The sequence below is a fragment of the Podospora bellae-mahoneyi genome, chromosome 5, assembly GCF_035222275.1.
Source record: "Podospora bellae-mahoneyi strain CBS 112042 chromosome 5, whole genome shotgun sequence".
NCBI lineage: Eukaryota > Fungi > Ascomycota > Sordariomycetes > Sordariales > Podosporaceae > Podospora > Podospora bellae-mahoneyi.
In genome coordinates, this window is record NC_085884.1 from 3030420 (window position 1) to 3046674 (window position 16255).

Genomic DNA, 16255 nt, shown 5'->3' on the forward strand with positions numbered 1-16255 from the left:
CCACGCTCTCAAATCCAACCTGTGAGTGCCATCCGCTGACCAACATCATCACCCACTCCTAACATCTTTTTGCAGAATCAAACTCCACAACTTCCAAAAGCTCAGCTGCCGTGGCCACCCTACGCAAAACCCTCCTCACGTCCCGCCTCGCGCTCCTCTCCTCCCTCCCGCCCTTTGGGTCAGCACTCTTGATCTACGAGTACCAATCCCGTCACCCGCCGCACTTCCAACCCTACTCGTCTCTCACGCCCACCAAATTCGACACCATGGCCTGGCGCAGCTCGGGCACCTCCAACAGCGAGCTGGTCGAGAACCTCTGGCGCAACGAGATGATCACCCACCCCGAGGTGAAATCCGCTTTTTTAAAAGTCGACCGCGCGCATTATGCTCCCAGGTCCCCATATGAAGACTGTCCTCAACCTATAGGGCACCACGCTACTATTTCAGCGCCGCACATGCACGCCTCTGCGGTGGAGCACTTGCTGCCGTTTATAATGCCGGGCGAGGAGAAGCCGGCGCCGAGGGTGCTAGATATAGGGAGCGGATCGGGGTATTTGACTCATGTGCTTGCCGAGCTGGTGGGGGAGAGGGGGAGGGTGGTGGGGGTGGAGCATATTGAGCCGTTGAAGGAGCTGGGGGAGAGGAATATGAAGAAGTCGAGGGAGGGGAGGGAGTTGATTGAGGGGGGGAGGGTTAGGTTTAGGGTTGGGGATGGGAGGAAGGGGTGGAGGGATGAGGAGGAAGAGGGGAGGAAGAGTTGGGATGCGATTCATGTGGGGGCGGCGGCGGTGAAGGTGCATGAGGAGTTGCTGGAGCAGTTGGCTAGTCCGGGGAGGATGTTTATTCCTGTGGATGATGAGGATGATCCGCAGGGGTGGGGACAGCATATTTGGTGTGTGGATAAGGATGAGAAGGGGGAGGTGAAAAAGAGGAAGTTGTTTGGGGTTAGGTATGTGCCTTTGACGGATGCACCGAAGGCTTGAAAGGTGACGTAGATTAGGAGATGCTTCGTTCAATAGCTTGAAGGTGTTTAGCAGTTCGGTTCACTCTTCACGCATCTTTGTGCTGAAGTTGAAAGTAGGTATGATATGCCCTACTAGAATATGTGTCACCGGATGTATTCCAGGCAAGTTAAAGGAAGTGGTGGGTCGTATATTGTCACAATCGGAAGTGTAAAATCAAGGCACGATTTAAGTGCTTCTTTCTATTCTTTGATTTCTTAAATGCCCTGTGTGAGGTTTCATATGTCTTGCAAAAGAGCTATCAACTGGTCAAGGCAAGACTGACAACTCCACTAGGTTGTCTCTAAGTCTAGATTTAGTTGTCCAAACATAAACTGTGGTGCAGGACAGCTTCAAACAATGTATCATCAATTGGGGTATCGGATAGAAAGAATGCTTGCCCACATCCGCCAATGTTGTCGTGGCAAAAAGGAAAAATCGATGGCACTACTAGTCATCCTCCTCCAACTTGAACATCGGGAGCGGATTTGTTGGTGGACGTGACATAGGCGTGGGCTCGTCTTCCAGGTCTGGCTTGATCCTGATTGAACTCAGGGCCACGGGCTCATCGTCTGGGTCGGGCTTGATTCTGGGTGAACGTATGACCGGGGATTGATCCGCTTCGTCCTCGGGGTCTGGTTTGATTCTGACTGAATGCAGTGCCAGTGGTTCGTCCTCTGGATATGGCTCGAGTCTGGCTAAAGCCATGGTCAGTGGTTTGACCCTCGCTGATCGCATGATCATGGGCTCATCCTCCGAGTCCAGCTCGATCACATCTTGCCTATCTCCATTCCACCGAACAGACCGACCAGCCGCCACTCCCTCCTCCACCTTCACCCTCTTATTCCCCACACTCCCCATCTCCTCTTTAACCTTCCTCTTCCTCTCCTTCTTCACCGTAGCTTTCACAACCGGCTTCTCCTCCCTTTTCACCCTGTTATTCCCCCTCCCCTTCTTTTGCCCCCCTCCCCCTCCCCAAAACGGCAGCATCTCCTGTCTCCTCTGCACAGTAACCGCCCACTCCAACTCCCTCCGCCTCCCCCTCCCCCTCCGACTCCAAAACTCCTCATGCTCCTCCAAACACTGCATCTCCGTCTCCCGTTCCATAACCTTCCCCCTCCCCCTCTGTCCCCCCAACGCCATCCACCTCTCCCACCCAGCCACAAACCTCACCATCTCCCCATAAAACCTCACTCTCTTCACAGTCAACCGTCCCACCCTCCTCTCCTCCCTCCCCTCCCAAGCCCTTCCCCACCGCTCCACAAATTCCGCCCACCTAGGCAACTGCACCCACTCCTCCTTTTGTCTACCCCCCATGAGCAAATAAACCTGTTGACATCGACTGTGGTCCAAACTCCCGGGGCAATCCGTCAAGATGGTCAAGCTGTTCGCGTTGGTAATCCGCTGCATAAACGGCATATCGAACGGGGCTCGATAGGCAATAATCTCATCTGCTGTGAGGGTGGGTTTACCGTAGCGGTAGCGTGCGAGCCGGAGGAGCAAGAGCTGTGAGTGTTTGGCGTAGACGCGCCAGGCTTGGGGGCAGGCCCGGAGGAAGTTGGAGAGGGTTGCTGCTGAGGGGATGGCTTCTAGGATGTGAAGGAGGAGTTCTGGGGCGAGGGTGGAGAGGGTTGGGGTTGGGGTTGTTGTTGGCGAGGGAGAAGAGGGTGGGGGTGTCATTTCGGCGGCTTGTTCGGTTGTGGTCATGATTCTTGGTCGCTGAAAGAAATGGTAAAAGATTGATTGTATCGACCGCAGTTCTTGGGGATATGCTGTGCGGGTGTTTGTGTTGATGGGCGGTGATGTGAAAGAGACGAGGTTGACTGTGGAACCTTTGCAGCAAAAAGTTTTTCAGGGTTCAAAAACCGCCAAATGCGATTGCTGCAACAGTTCCAAAAGAGGGATTATAAAAGAACGAACGGGAACTGGAAGTCAAGGGGAATTTAAACCGATTTTTGGTTCTGTTTAAAACTTTGTTCTGTGCCTGGATTTGAGTTTATTTCACACGAGACGGCGCCACCCACAACCCTCCACCGCCGTAAAACACAAAATCTGGTGGGCGACATTTCGCAACAAACCTAGATAACAATCACCACATCGAAGCAAAACCGACGTGTACTTTGCAAAAACACTGGCGGCATAACTCTCACCAATTTACAAAAATGCCCAAACTCAGGCAAGTAATCCACCAGACAAACTCCAACAACCCAACCTTGCTAGTATACAAACAGAAATGGCCTCATATACAATAAAGCACCGCCTCATTCAGCAAAAAAAACCAACCCTTGACATCAGTCATGATAGCTGCCTCACAGCCTTTGCGTGAATTCGTGGAGCCAAGAAATGCTTCAACCATTCCTCAAACCCTGTCCTTCTCACCAAACACACCATTCCCCTGCTTCTCCTCGGCATCCAGACCATCCAGCTCAACCCCCGTGTTGAGCACAAACTCCTCCTTATCAATGTGCTGAAAGGTAAAGTAGAAAAGCACCGTCATCACAGCCCCAACCATGGTCGGACCAGCAAACACCCAAATCAGGTTCGGGTCCTTGATCGCAGGCGCAGACGCCAACCCAACAGCTGCCGACACACCAACCATCATCAGGTTGAGACTCGAAACGAGACCCTTCATGTTCTTGGGCGACCGGCTGTACGCAATGCCATACGACGTGACATTGACAAAGATCTCCGAGATGGCGTTCACGATGACAGGGATGGAATACCACAGGTATGAGACCTGGGAGACTGTTACCGAGCCCTCAGGGAGAATGTCTGCGCATGTCGTGGCGTTGAACCCGCACGGCGATGTCTTGTAGGCGTAATACTGGAGGATGGCGAAGCCCGATGATCCCACGGTGCAGAGAGCGAAACCAAACGTCATGCGGCTGATAGGCCCCCATGAAATTCCGCGCTTTTGCAGGAAGGGATAGACGAGATGATTCATCACCGGCACCACTGCAGGCTTGTATTAGAAGGCGTGATACTTGCTCATGGCAAGAAGGGCGACACTTACTGATTACAATACTAATGGAATTGAGATTGTCCAGCAGATCATTCGGAAGACCCTTAGTATCCAGACTGGCAGACAAGGCATTGGCTGCGGCGCCAATGCCACTACCGTTGATGTAGTATATTGGCGTAAAGGCAAAGATACCGCAGGCCTGGAATGTTCGACGGACGTCGTCCACGAAGTTGTCGTCATACCCATAATGCTTTGTGCTGCCAGCAGCAAGACGCACACTTGGCTTGCCTTGGTTCCAGAACCCGCTACGCCCGATACTGGTGATACCACCATGGCGAAGGCAGTCGCCCAAGACCTTGAACACGTTGCCTAGATCCGAACCGCCGGCCTGTTGCTTGATGAGCCTGGGGTTGAGGTACCACAGGAGCGGGGGAAGCATCAGGTACAAGATTGTGGGAATCAAGTACGCAGCCCAGTAACCGACCAGCTTGGCGAGGTAGGTGGTGGGAACACCGAAGCAAGCACCAATGTTGATCAGGAGATAGAACCACAGCATGACGCTGTTAATAGAAGCCTCGGGGTCCACGATGACCCTCTCGCCGTTCTGCTCAATCACATGTGCGACCTTGTGTGGACTTTGATCCATGACCATTGGGGAGATGTTGGGTTTGAACTGGGCTAGAAGGGTGTCAGTAAGGGCGCAAACGTGTACTCGGTTGGTTACCTATCTGTGCTCACCAGCTCCGATGGCCAACATGTACAAAGACAGGGCAAACGGGACCATAGCCTTGCCCGCCATGAGAACAGGTGGGAGTGAGGACAAAACCATCATGACATGGGCGACACCGCAGATGCCCACGCCCCAGCAAACCATCTTGAACCGGCCATACTTGGCATCAGCCATCCAACCGAACAGCACCGGCAGAGTGTAGGCCATCATCTTGAAGGCCTCGGTCATGGCGCTGGCAATAACAGAACCCTGACCAAGCGCACCGGCGGTGTACAGCGAACCAGGGGCCGTGGCACCAGTGCCGTTTCCATCAGGGGGAAGAGGCGCGCGGATGAAGTTCTTGTAGACTTGATTGCAGCCGTAGTAAGAGGCGCGTTCGGCGAATTCGACAGCGCAGAGCAGGTAGCAGGTGTTGGGCATCTTCCCGGCAACGCGACGCAAGGTCCGCTTCTCCTCCTCGGTGGGTAGCACCAGGCCGTTGACCGTCTCTCTGACCTGTTCCGAAGAGGGCTCATATTTGGGGAGTGTTGTGATCCCGGTTGACTTCTTGGGTACGTCTCGGACCGGGGCCATACAGGTGGCAGCTGTCGTGGCGCTATCCGCTGTTGGGTTGGCTGTCAGTTTTATTTCCCTGGTTAAATATAGGAATAGAAAATAGTGAATAACATACCCATTCTGCTTGTCGGTATCGATTATCGCCTTTGTTTGTTTGCAGCGAATATGGAAGCGGAGGAGGAGTTTGGCCGAGAAGGTGCGAGTGGTGTTTGGCGGAGGGATTGGGGCTTGTCAGGACAGGTTCCTGCCTCGAGTTAAGACGACTTGAGCAGATAGGAAGGCGCACGTTTTTCTGTGGTCCGGTGGGACGCTTCTTCGTGTCTTGCTCCTGCTGTGTCGGCCTTGAAGAGGTGGGTAGGTACAGGTTGCACCTTCCACAAGTCAACAACAATAGACAACAGCGGGGTCATATCAACTCTCAGGAAAGTGCGATTCCTGTCTCCCTTGGCCTTATCTAAGGTTTGGCCATCGATTGCGACATAACTGATTCATTCAGCGCGTCTAGGTAGATAAGCGTCAGATTTCATGTGGAGATTGAGGAAGTGGAACTTGGGGATTTCCGATACGCCTGTCCTCCGGTCAGAAGACATAGGCAGAGATTCACAAACAGCATGTTTCTCAATATACGTGTCCATATATCTGCTACAAAACGATACTCCAACCTCCAGCAATAACCGCAACGATACTGCATCCTTCCCGCATTTACATTCCCCCGGTATCATCATAGAACTACAAGAAAACTCCCTTTGCCACCCCAGACTCCGTTCCCATGAAGAAGAAATGGGCACCATCCTGCGGCACCGTGCCGCTAATGCAATGCTAAATAAAAGTACAAAGCCACCAGAAAAATAACGCCTGAAATTGATGCATGTTCCCCCTTTTTCCCGTCCTGGTTTTGTTCCAAAGCGATGAAAGATAGCAGAAAATCTCCGTTTTCTAAGCGTGGAGAGGATAAAGGCCCTCAAAAGACCAAGTTAATCAACCCCATACCCCTCTGCCGGTCCGGACCCCGCCCTCTCCTTCCCTTTCCCCTTGTTCGTCGGAGGCTCTGGCTTTAGCTCCTCGGGCTGTTCGATACTCTCCATGGTAAAGCCCGACCCCAAGACCTCCATATCGATGTCGTCTTGCTCGACAAAATCACCAGCAGCCCAACTCTGAGGAGTGCTAGTGGGCGCAGACGTGCGACGGGGAGGATAGCTTGGTCCGGCGAACGCCGGAGCGGAGGATGGTCTGAACCTGCTGGCGGTGTATCTCCCTCTTGGAAACCCTCGATGGGATGGAGTAGAGGTCGGGGCAGGGTACACGGCGCTGGTGTAGGATTGGGTGCTGCTCGGGGTGCTTGTTGGCTCATAATGGATGGAGGAAGCACCACCGCGGCGAGCAACGCCCAATTCCACAGGTGGTAGCGAAGCTGGGGAGGGGTGAGAGCTTGACAAACGTAACGAAGGTGCCAATGGTCGGAGCGGAGAGGAGGCTGTTTCACTGGCGGTGTAGCGCGAGCCGGTTTCTTCGTCGTCAATGTTCATGCTGGCCTCAGAGTGAGGAGCCGAGACCATTATAGGTCCAGGAGACGGACCAAGAACCTCTGGATGCGGAGGGCAACCACGATCCTCGAGGTACTTGAAGATACTTTTCCCCTTGCCGGTCAAGTATCCGAGCCGGTCCTGTTTGCTGGCGTCGACGTCCAAACGATCGTAGCCAGGGAGCTCGTCGCCCTTCCAGCACTGGTACCCCTTCCGGGTTGGGCCAAATGTCATGACCAACGACTTTCGAGGAGGCATGACATCTATCATTTCTACGTCGAGTTCCGGTTTCGGGGACCGCTCGTTAAAGTCGAGGTCGAAGCCAAAGTCGGCATGATCCTTGATCTCCGCTCCATGAGGGGAACCAAGAAGCCGCGACGTAGCTTGGTCAATCAGCATGTCCTTTGTCGTTGAGATCGCCTTCCACACCCTCAGCTCCTTCTCTAGCGCCGCCGTTTTGATCTTTTCAGCCCTGACACGCATGATGAGAGCCCGGATCGCGTCATCAATCCTCTCGTGCTCTGCTTCTAGGTCTCTAATCATCTTGTAGAGGCCTTCTTTCTTCAGAGACTTGAGTTTGCAATCTGGAAACGGCTCAGCTCGGAGAGCCATGGGGAGTACTATGGCCACATCTGCAGTGGGTTCCCTGGAGCAGAGGAAGTTAGCAAAGAATAAATACAAATCAAAGAGACAAAGGAGAGGGTCAACAAACATGGAAGAAACTCCATTTCCATCTTTTCTGGGGATGTCACCAGCGGACTGGATCTCTCTGGCTTTTTGCAGCATGTCTTTGACCACTGGGTCGATCGTGCTCCCCGCTTCCATCAAGCTGGACAACACGGCTGGGTCCATGCAGCCCTCCGCTGCCTTGGACAACTGGCTGTTCAGGTCTTCCACGGTGAGCTGAAACTTAGCCAACTGCCCTCTGGTGGATTCCAGTTGCTGGAGTGTCTCGTTCTTTTGCCGAGAGACAGTCTGTAACTGTATCTGCAACTCCTCAACCTTCTGCCGACATATCTCCAACTCCCTGGATGCCTCCTCATGTTGAGCCTTGGCATCCCTAAGTTTAGGCGCCCATTCGCTCTCCATGTGCGCAAATTCAGGGTCGCCCCCTTCCTCAAGGGCCTTCTCCCGTCTTCTGAAAAAGTCGGCGTCGTCTTCAGCCTGAAGCAGTGCGGCCTTGGTTGCTTCGAGAATATGCAACGCCTGGTCCCTTTCCGCGCCTAACTTGTTCATATGCGCGGACAATGTCTTGTTATTCTCCGCCAGTTTCGCCCGCTCGGGGGTGAGGTCGTTGTACTGGTTGAAAAGCCGGTCGAGTTGCTCCTTGGCTGAGGCCAACTCCATATCTTTCTGCTGGATCTGACTCTCGAGATGGGCGATATGGGCTTGGATAGCGGCTTGGTTGCCGGGTCCATTGCCGGGATGTAGCTGGGCTTGGAGCTCGGCAATGGTTGCTTGCATTGTCTGTATGGTTTGTGACTGACCAGCCACTTCTGTGTCGAGCTGGATAATGGTTGCCTCATGCTGCTTGATCGTCTCCAGATTCTTGTCATCCTGCGCCTTGTGCCTCTGAAGCTCCTCCTGCGCTTGCACCCTCTGCGCCTCGCCCTCAATCGCCCAGTTTTGGCAGGCGGCGAGTTCAACTTCGAGATCCTTGACTTTCTCTTCGAGATGGGCGATTTGCTCACCCTTGGTGGCGAGTTGGTTCTTGAGCGATGTGACGTAAGCGCGAGACATGTCAGATGCCTTTTTTGACGACTCAAGCTTGCCAGCCTGGCGTTGGTACATGTCTCTGTGCCCATTCGCATTTTTGACAGCCTCGTCTCTCTCTGACTGAACGCGAGAAAGCTGCTCATTGACGCTCTGGAGAGTGGCTTTCAGTGTCTCCATCTCGGGTGCTGCTTCAGACCTGAGGCGGGTAAACTCGTCTTCGAGACTCGCGATCACGGTCTCCATCATTTCCTTTTCTTGATTAAAGGCTTGTCTCTGTTGTTCAAGTTTCGCTTCACACTCACCAACCCTCTCTTGCTGCTGTCTCAACTCAGCCTCTGACTCAACAAGTTGCCGCTGTTGACGAGCCAGTTCCTCCTCCAAACCTTCGACGCTTGCGTTGGCCTCATTCTCCTTCTCCCATAAAGACCTGAGATTACTTCCAAAATTCTCCGTTTCTTGCTGGTCTTTGTGGTAATTAATCCGGAGCCCCTCGCACTCCTTCTCAGCCTTGTCGAGCCGTTGCTTCAGAGTCTCCATCTCGTGCTCAGAGTCTTTAAGTCTGACCCTCAGTGACTCTGCCTCAAGGTCCGAAAGCTTGTTGTTGTCCTTGTTTGCGCCTCCAGAGCTGTCGCCCTCGCTGGTAGCGACGACCTGGTCTTTCAGATCCTGCATAATTGTGCCGTTGACGAAGAGGGTGGTGCGAGCATTGTCGAGGGACGCCTGACCGTTAGCCACTTGCTTTTTGAAGTCTTCAATGGCAGTGTTGAGCTCAGCCATGGATGTCTTGTCTTCCTCCGATTGTGATCGGGCGACTTCCAGCTCGTGTTGTTTGTAGGCGAGTTGACTCTTGAGATCCGCAATGGTAGCTCGGGCTTCAGAAAGCTCTGTGCCCTGGGTAGAGCACCATTGGCGCTGCGCATCCAGCTCTTGGTTTTTCGAGGCAAGCTCCTGACTCTGTGCGGCGAGCTGCTGGTTCAAATTGTCGGTGGTAACCTGATTCTCGGCTACGGTCGTGTGGAGATTCTTGACAGTCGCTTGCTCAGCCTCCAGGTTGAGAGTAAGCTGGTCGATACTAATCTTGTGCTGGGCTACCGCAGCACGCTCCTCAACGAGAGCTGCCTTGTTCGTCTTGACTTCCTCCCTGAGTTCCTTGATCTCGTCGTGCTGGTGGACGACAGTGCTCCTCGCCTTGGCGAGATTGACTGTGAAGTCGGCGATCTCTCGCTTGAGCGTGTCGGTACCACCGCAGCTGGTGCATGGCTTAGCTGGTCCTTGCGAAGCTTGCTGCTGCCCGTTGGGATTTTGCTGGACCGGCCCGATACCAGTTGAAGAATTCTTCGCGGCCGTTTGCCGGTTCTCTTCAATGATCGCGCGGAGCGAGGCTATCTCTGCATCCTTCTCCGCCGTGATCATCCCGAATTTAGCCATCCTCACCCTCAACTTCTCATTTTCATCTTGCGTCTCATGTACCCGTGCAGCCAGCTGGGTAACTGTGTCGTTCTGGTGAAACGGGGCAGGAGGGGTCCAAAAACCACTGGCAGGAAGTGCAGTGCTGGCAGCAGCAAAGGGAGTTCGATCGGTCCGGGAAACAGACGAGGAAGCAACTCTCTTCGTGGCTGGACTCTTGTTGGGGGTGTCGACGTAACTAACGTTTCTTTTCTGGGAAGCGGCCTTACCTTCCTCCTCCTCCTCGTCTTCGTCGTCGGAAATGAGCGAGACATAGGTTTTATTGTTGTTGGGTCGAGGGGGGCAATCATCTTCCTCGTCATCGCGGCCGTTGTTGCTGCTGTTGGAGGGCCTGTTCTGCCACATCCATCCGCGGTTTCCATTTCCACTTTGTCGGCGGGCGTTACTCCGCGGGTAGCCCGAGTTGCTTGCCATCTGTGAGATTGCGATCGGCTGGTGAAGCGGTTAGAGACAATCGATTGTAAAAATGTGTAAAAAGAAAATATCTGCGCGTTCAGATTTGTAGCTAGGGGGGCAGGGGATCCGGAGGAGAGAGGCAGGGAAGGGTCTGTGGAAGAGGTGGTGGCTGGGAGGAAAAGAGCGTGGTAGAAGTGTACGCCGACAAAAACGACTAATGGCAGGCAATCGCAGGCAGGAGCAGGTAAAAGGAAAGTTTGCAGCGTCAAGTGACTGGTAGAAAGTAAAATTAGACGATGAGGCAGGTGCTCAGGTAGTTCCAGGCTTCCAGAAACTGTCAGGATGTAGGGTACAGGAGGAAGGCCGAGGTGATGGATGTCAATACTCGGTGATTCCACAGGAAAGAGGAGGCAACTTACAATTTGACAACAGCTGGAACCGCTTGCCTCTCTTGCTTGGGCAGGAGCTAGTGGTGAAGTTGATGCTTGTAGATGGGCGGGTGTTGGGAAGCACAATTTTCAAACTTCTTGCCTGTTGATTTGTAGTCGGGCGAACCTGTTGACTTTGGGCGAGGGTGATGTAGGTAAAGAAATAAAAAAGTTTGGCAACACTTGGTTGGTTTGTGGGAACCCAAGTTGAAGTTGCAAATGGTAAGGATAACGTCGAGAGCAACTGGCCTGACAACTGGGTGTGGAATAGATTGGCGAAAAGTTTCTAGCCTCGACAAAAGCTCAGCGGTGCCCCAGTTTAATTGGCGATAAGATGACTGGTAGAATACCGCTGTTCATCTCTTTGCAGAAACCGACTGCTGATGACCTGTTGACAGAAAGCCTTTGGCTATGTTCGAAAGGCATTTTCTGCTCTCAAAAACACTGGACATCAATATAAAAGACCGAAGCCAGGTGAAACACGAACCTTGTCCCTTGAAGTTGTAGTGACAGGACATCTTTAGTGCTAATCACATCAGATGGAAGTCATCAAGAAAAGATGCTTCCTCTTGATGACTGGCCAACTATGTATTCAGCCCTACTTGAACCAAGGAATAGAAATAGCAGAAAGGGGTTCTTGAGAAGGACGTTACAGACCGGTGGGTTTTAACTCCTCATTTTTGACCTGATCTTGACTTAAGGCTGGAAGAATCTCAAAGCACAGCCGTGATAGAAAGTGCCCCTACAGTGAGCTGAGGCTGTTAAACAGATCAAACGAAAGGTGAATGTGCTAGTTATGCCAACAGATTGTGTCTAGAGTTTTATCAGCGACCCGTTCAACAATCACAAGAGCTCTTATTATGCTACCAGATAAGGTATCTGATGTTAAAGGGTGCTTTCTAAGTTTAAGTCCTTCCTTATCTTCACAAAGTATTGTGAGGTAGTAGTAGCCTTGGATCTTCAGAAATATCACCACATTTTCGCTCACAGTTCGATGACTCGATTCTTCACAAATACCAAGTCTTTCATGTGTTGGGTAGGTAACTCGAAGGATATTCCCTAAATCAGCTGAGACAAATAGTGTTGAAATTCAAAGTGATCCCAGCGAATCATGCCGTCCCACTTATTCAGCCCCCTGTCTGCTTCGCCAGTCGTCACCTCGATGGCCCATGATGGTGGGTTTTCCACCAATGCACTGCAACAGTAGACGTGCTGACATGCATATTCTTCGGCTGTTGGTTTGTGATTGTCGTTCGTTTCGCTTGTTTGGGTCAAGTCATTGTGGGGTTATGGCCGAGAAAGAAAACTACCTCAGCTGCGGGGTTCAAAAGGGTCTTGATGTCCAAGTTTACTTTCCCTCTCATTTATCTCTCATGAATTTCTTTCATCATCTTTTATCTCTTATGTAACCCAAAGAGCATCCTTCTTTGTCGTTGTGAGCAAAATTCGCCCAAAATGCCCATTGACTTCCACCTGTCCGCTTCCCAGGAGGGAACTTATCAAGCTGCCCGGTCTTTGGCCCGCAATTTGCTGATGCCAGCCCGGCAAACCTATCTTCAACACCCACCCAACTCCCCTCTACGCTTCCAATCAACACAACCCACTTATGCCGCCGCGGTTTCTGCGGGGATTCTCAAGGGCCAAATCTCCCCTGCTCATGGAGGCACTGGCGGCACCCTCATTGAATCCGCTATCCTAGTAGAAGAATGCTACTCCATCGAACCTTCCGCCGCCCTCACCATCTTCGCCACTGGTCTCGGCCTCACACCCATCAACCTCGCTGCTGGACCTCAGCACGCAGAATTCCTTGCCCCTTTCCTCAGTGGTGAAGGTAGCCCCCTTGCGTCTCTGGTCTTTTCCGAACCAGGTGGCGTAGCCAATGCTCTTGAAAAGGGCGCGCCAGGTTTCCAAACAACCGCCCGACTGGAAGGAGATGAGTGGGTCATCAACGGAGAAAAGATGTGGGCTACTAACTGCGCAGGCTGGGATTTCAAGGGGTGTGATCTTGCTTGTGTCGTTTGCAGAGATGCTACTACTCCGTTGGAAGAAGGACAAGATCCAGAAAACAAGGTGATGATCGTTTTGGTCACGAGGGCTGATTTGGATAGGAATGGAGAGGGAAGCTTTGAAGTGTTGAGACATGTGGCTACACCGGGACATACGAGTGTATCGGGACCTCACGTAAGGTATACTAATGTCAGAGTTCCGACGAAAAATGTACTTTGTCCGGCCGGACAGGGAGCAAAGGTAGCGTTTGGAGCCTTTGATGGGAGCGCTGTTTTGGTGGGGGCAATGGGGGTTGGCTTGATGAGGGCTGCTTTTGATGCTGCGCTAAAATTTGCCAAGGAGGACAACAGAGGAGGGGCAGTGCCACTGCTGGAGAGGCAGGCTTTTGCGGATCTGTTGAGCGGGGTAAAGATACAGACTGAAGCTGCGAGAGCACTGACATGGAAGGCTGCTCACGCTATGGAGAATGGACCGGGTGACTATGATGCCAGGAGGGAGCTGGCTCTGGCGGCCAAGGTGTTTTGCAGTGAGGCGGCTGTTAAGGCTTGTACGGATGTGATCAATGCAGTCGGGATGTAAGTGTTCCTTCACTGGTCACAGCGATGAAGTGAAGGACAGCTGCTAAATTTGGGGTTCAGCTCGGCATACGACCTCCAAAGGCCATTCTCGGACCTCCTGAACACAGCTGTGGTGTTGCCGATCTTTGATGGTGGAAATGTTGGAATCCGTAGGCGCCATTTGTGAGTCAGCTAGCTTTATCTCCATGAGTTCAGGGTCAACTAACAGAACCATAGACAGCAGTTAATGCTGAAACCAACATACGATGCCTGGTCATCAACGTATGGTAGTTTGCCTTGACCCGGCTGCAGGATTGAAAGTAGGTGGCCAGTCGCATAAGGTGATTTCTGATGAAAAGAAGGCAGTCCAAAGGTCATACTGTTGGCTGAACTGAAGACGCTCAACTCTTGGCTACTCTGTTTGTCTGACACTTTCGGCAGAGGAGAAGTCCAGCTGTTGTGTGGTAGCTGGTAGGAGTCAATAATGAATGTATATCCCGAGCTATCGCTCTGCAACCTTTGCTGCGCATTGCTGTCACAGAATACATCAAGGGTTTCAATACCTCGTGAAGCCATCAACACGACAGTCTGAAAAATGCCTGACTTCGGATACAAGCAGCTAGATGAAATTATTGAAAGATAAGGCCTTCCGTAGTGGCGTCGGGTTGTCATGCAACAGTAAACACCAGCCAAGGAAAGTCTGGTCAGCCTTAGACCGAGGAGGAGTAGATGACCCATTTTGGACCTATGAACCCCTTGCTCTTTCATTCAACGCAATCAATCCTCTGCTTCGCATAATGTAATTGAGAACTCTCACAATCCTGGTCAAAACATATTCAGCATATGTCGGTGCCGATCAAGTAACACTGGGAACAGGCGCCAATCCTCAGGGTTAAGGGGTTTTGTGTATAGTCGTCACTCCGGTTCCGTCTGGGACTGTTCGTCAGGCTCGTCTCCTGAATCAGGCGGGAGGTTGACACCCGAAGAACCTCCATATATGAATCTAAGGGGCTTGACTAGGCGAGCCAGCGTCTCAGGCCAGTGGCCGAGCGCTCTTGCTTCGTTGCGGAACGACCGATAAAGGCGCTGGCGAGCGCTAGGGACTGCGGAGAGGTATAAGAACGCGTATGAAAGTCTGGTGGTGTCAAGCTATCCAGTCTTTTCTGCTCACCAAAAAAGACCTTGGGAGCAACTGGCTGATCTGCCAGGACCCAAGCATACCATTTCCCTCGGTTCATCACTATATCACGTCTTTCGTGAGCCCGACAAGCATGATCTCGAGTATGCTGAAACATGTGGTTATGAGGCTTGATTGACTAAGATACCTAACTAAGAGTATTTGACACAAGATGGGATGATGGCTTAATATATGCTGAGTGACCTCCTAACACCCCTGAATACCCCCATGAAACCCATGTACCAATGCATTGCTCTCCTGGGGTCATGATCCTATTCTTGAGCAAAGTGCATTCATGAATCCGGTGACTTGGATGCGAAAAACTTTCTATTCTATTGTATTTAGTAAGCTGATCTTGGGGAATGAACAAGCTGAACAGTCAGAAGTTAGTCAACGAAAGGCTGGAGCGAATGTAGTTGAAAGTGGAGACATGTCAGAGTTAAGGAGTGGCAAGATCGAAAGATGGATAAGATAAGAGGAATTTGTTTTTCGGCACCCACCCACTTGGAAGTGTTAAGGTACCTTAGGTAGCAACCCTTCGGCCCCTTCCACACTCACATAGCAAGTTAGCAAGGTTAACTATACTCTGTGTTTACTTTGCAGTGCTAGGTTCTTTTGTCCACTGTGTCGGCCTTCATTTAATTGTTGGATATTCCTAGCAGAGGTGGACATGAATGACCTCTGCTCTCTTTCTCACGGATGCATCGCATCGCATCTAGTACCCTGCCAAACCGGCAGAAATTCGAACTCGAGGATAATCAGAAAGAGGCTGACTGCCAGACGTACAGGAATACTGGCAAACAGGCGCGTCCGGATTGATCACATGCACAGCGCCGGGACATGTGTCCCCACCAACTCCGAACGCTGCTGTTTCGGCCAAATCATCACCAGGTGTCAGAGTAGCATCACTGGGAGGTCGGTGCTTTCTATCCGCGTCCTTTGGCTCTGTGTTTAATCTCTAACGAGCAAGACCTATCCAGTTAGTCTCAGAAGGTTTCCCGTTTGCCACGATGCCGACCACCGAACGAGTCATGCCTTACAAATCTGAATCAACTTTGCCAACCTTCGCCAAGTAGGAAGAGATGTTTTACCATGCCAAATTGCTTTCCAAGGGACATGAAGTGGCTTGTAGGTTGAATGCTTCTATTTGAGGGATTAGGTCGACATTAACAAGACACATAATCAACAACTGAACAAGAAATGCTATACATAACGTCGACATCACCCTCTATGTGATCCCCAGCAGCTCTGCCTTTTTCCTCTGGAGCTAACCCTCCCCTGTCGTCGATTGCTGGCACTTCCCTGCTACAGAACAAATTTCAAACCGGACTCAAAGCTTTCGAAATCAACAGACTTGACTCACAGCGTTTCGACCCCGTTGCCCGGCTCGCCTCTGTTCCGGTGGTTACATCTAGGGTGAAATTTCACGTGGAGCAGGGGGTCGCACATCGACTGGCAGCAATAGAGGTTGCCACCTTCGGCCAGAGACCGATCGTCTGTAGGGGAGATGAACGATCATCGCTATGTTTGAGAAGGTCGGCAGTGGCGATGCGCACGGCCATCAGCAATTTCATAAAAGACACCACCAGCTCGCATTCTGATCCTCCCTCTCCTGCTCCTTAGCCCATCCCGCACATCTCTCATCTCCTTTTTCCTCCACAGACCCTTCGAGTCTTCCCACCCTTTGTCTTGACTGCCGGTCAGCCATTCGTTTTCGTTGCAGCTTTGACTGCTTG

At 51.9% G+C, this 16255-nt stretch overlaps 5 protein-coding genes across 5 annotated transcripts; 2 read left to right on the forward strand and 3 right to left on the reverse strand.

Annotated features, from left to right (window-relative positions):
• Positions 1-266: 266 nt before the first annotated feature.
• On the forward strand, positions 267-983 carry QC761_506370 (uncharacterized protein; the record flags this gene model as incomplete). Its single annotated transcript, XM_062879859.1, has 1 exon — positions 267-983. One exon carries the CDS (start codon positions 267-269, stop codon positions 981-983), a length of 717 nt encoding a protein of 238 aa, XP_062731277.1.
• A 468-nt stretch (positions 984-1451) lies between these two features.
• Positions 1452-2708, reverse strand: QC761_506365 (uncharacterized protein; the record flags this gene model as incomplete). The annotated part of the gene is made up of 1 exon (XM_062879858.1): positions 1452-2708. One exon carries the CDS (start codon positions 2706-2708, stop codon positions 1452-1454), a length of 1257 nt encoding a protein of 418 aa, XP_062731278.1.
• Positions 2709-3360: 652 nt separating this feature from the next.
• PTR2_1 (peptide transporter ptr2) lies at positions 3361-5781 on the reverse strand (the record flags this gene model as incomplete). Its single annotated transcript, XM_062879857.1, has 4 exons — positions 5364-5781; positions 4702-5295; positions 4015-4641; positions 3361-3956 (listed from the first exon to the last, which is right to left on the reverse strand). Exons 1-4 carry the CDS (start codon positions 5365-5367, stop codon positions 3361-3363), a joined length of 1821 nt encoding a protein of 606 aa, XP_062731279.1. The 5' UTR covers positions 5368-5781.
• An 80-nt stretch (positions 5782-5861) lies between these two features.
• QC761_506350 (uncharacterized protein) lies at positions 5862-10967 on the reverse strand. Its single transcript, XM_062879856.1, has 2 exons — positions 7484-10967; positions 5862-7417 (listed from the first exon to the last, which is right to left on the reverse strand). The coding sequence occupies exons 1-2, from the start codon at positions 10366-10368 to the stop codon at positions 6223-6225; spliced, it is 4080 nt and encodes a 1359-aa protein (XP_062731280.1). The 5' UTR covers positions 10369-10967; the 3' UTR covers positions 5862-6222.
• A 1102-nt stretch (positions 10968-12069) lies between these two features.
• QC761_506340 (uncharacterized protein) lies at positions 12070-13920 on the forward strand. Its single transcript, XM_062879855.1, has 3 exons — positions 12070-13360; positions 13424-13525; positions 13580-13920. Exons 1-3 carry the CDS (start codon positions 12234-12236, stop codon positions 13641-13643), a joined length of 1293 nt encoding a protein of 430 aa, XP_062731281.1. The 5' UTR covers positions 12070-12233; the 3' UTR covers positions 13644-13920.
• The last annotated feature ends 2335 nt before the right edge of the window (positions 13921-16255 follow it).

Excerpts from the sequence above, each read along its gene's own strand:
- QC761_506340 (XM_062879855.1), top strand. The coding sequence starts at position 12,234 with ATGCCCATTGACTTCCACCTGTCCGCTTCCCAGGAGGGAACTTATCAA. Across the intron at positions 13,361-13,423 it reads GTGATCAATGCAGTCGGGAT|CTCGGCATACGACCTCCAAA; the intron begins GTAAGTGTTCCT and ends TTTGGGGTTCAG. Across the intron at positions 13,526-13,579 it reads GGAATCCGTAGGCGCCATTT|ACAGCAGTTAATGCTGAAAC; the intron begins GTGAGTCAGCTA and ends ACAGAACCATAG.
- QC761_506350 (XM_062879856.1), bottom strand. The coding sequence starts at position 10,368 with ATGGCAAGCAACTCGGGCTACCCGCGGAGTAACGCCCGCCGACAAAGT. Across the intron at positions 7,418-7,483 it reads GGAAATGGAGTTTCTTCCAT|GGAACCCACTGCAGATGTGG; the intron begins GTTTGTTGACCC and ends CCTCTGCTCCAG.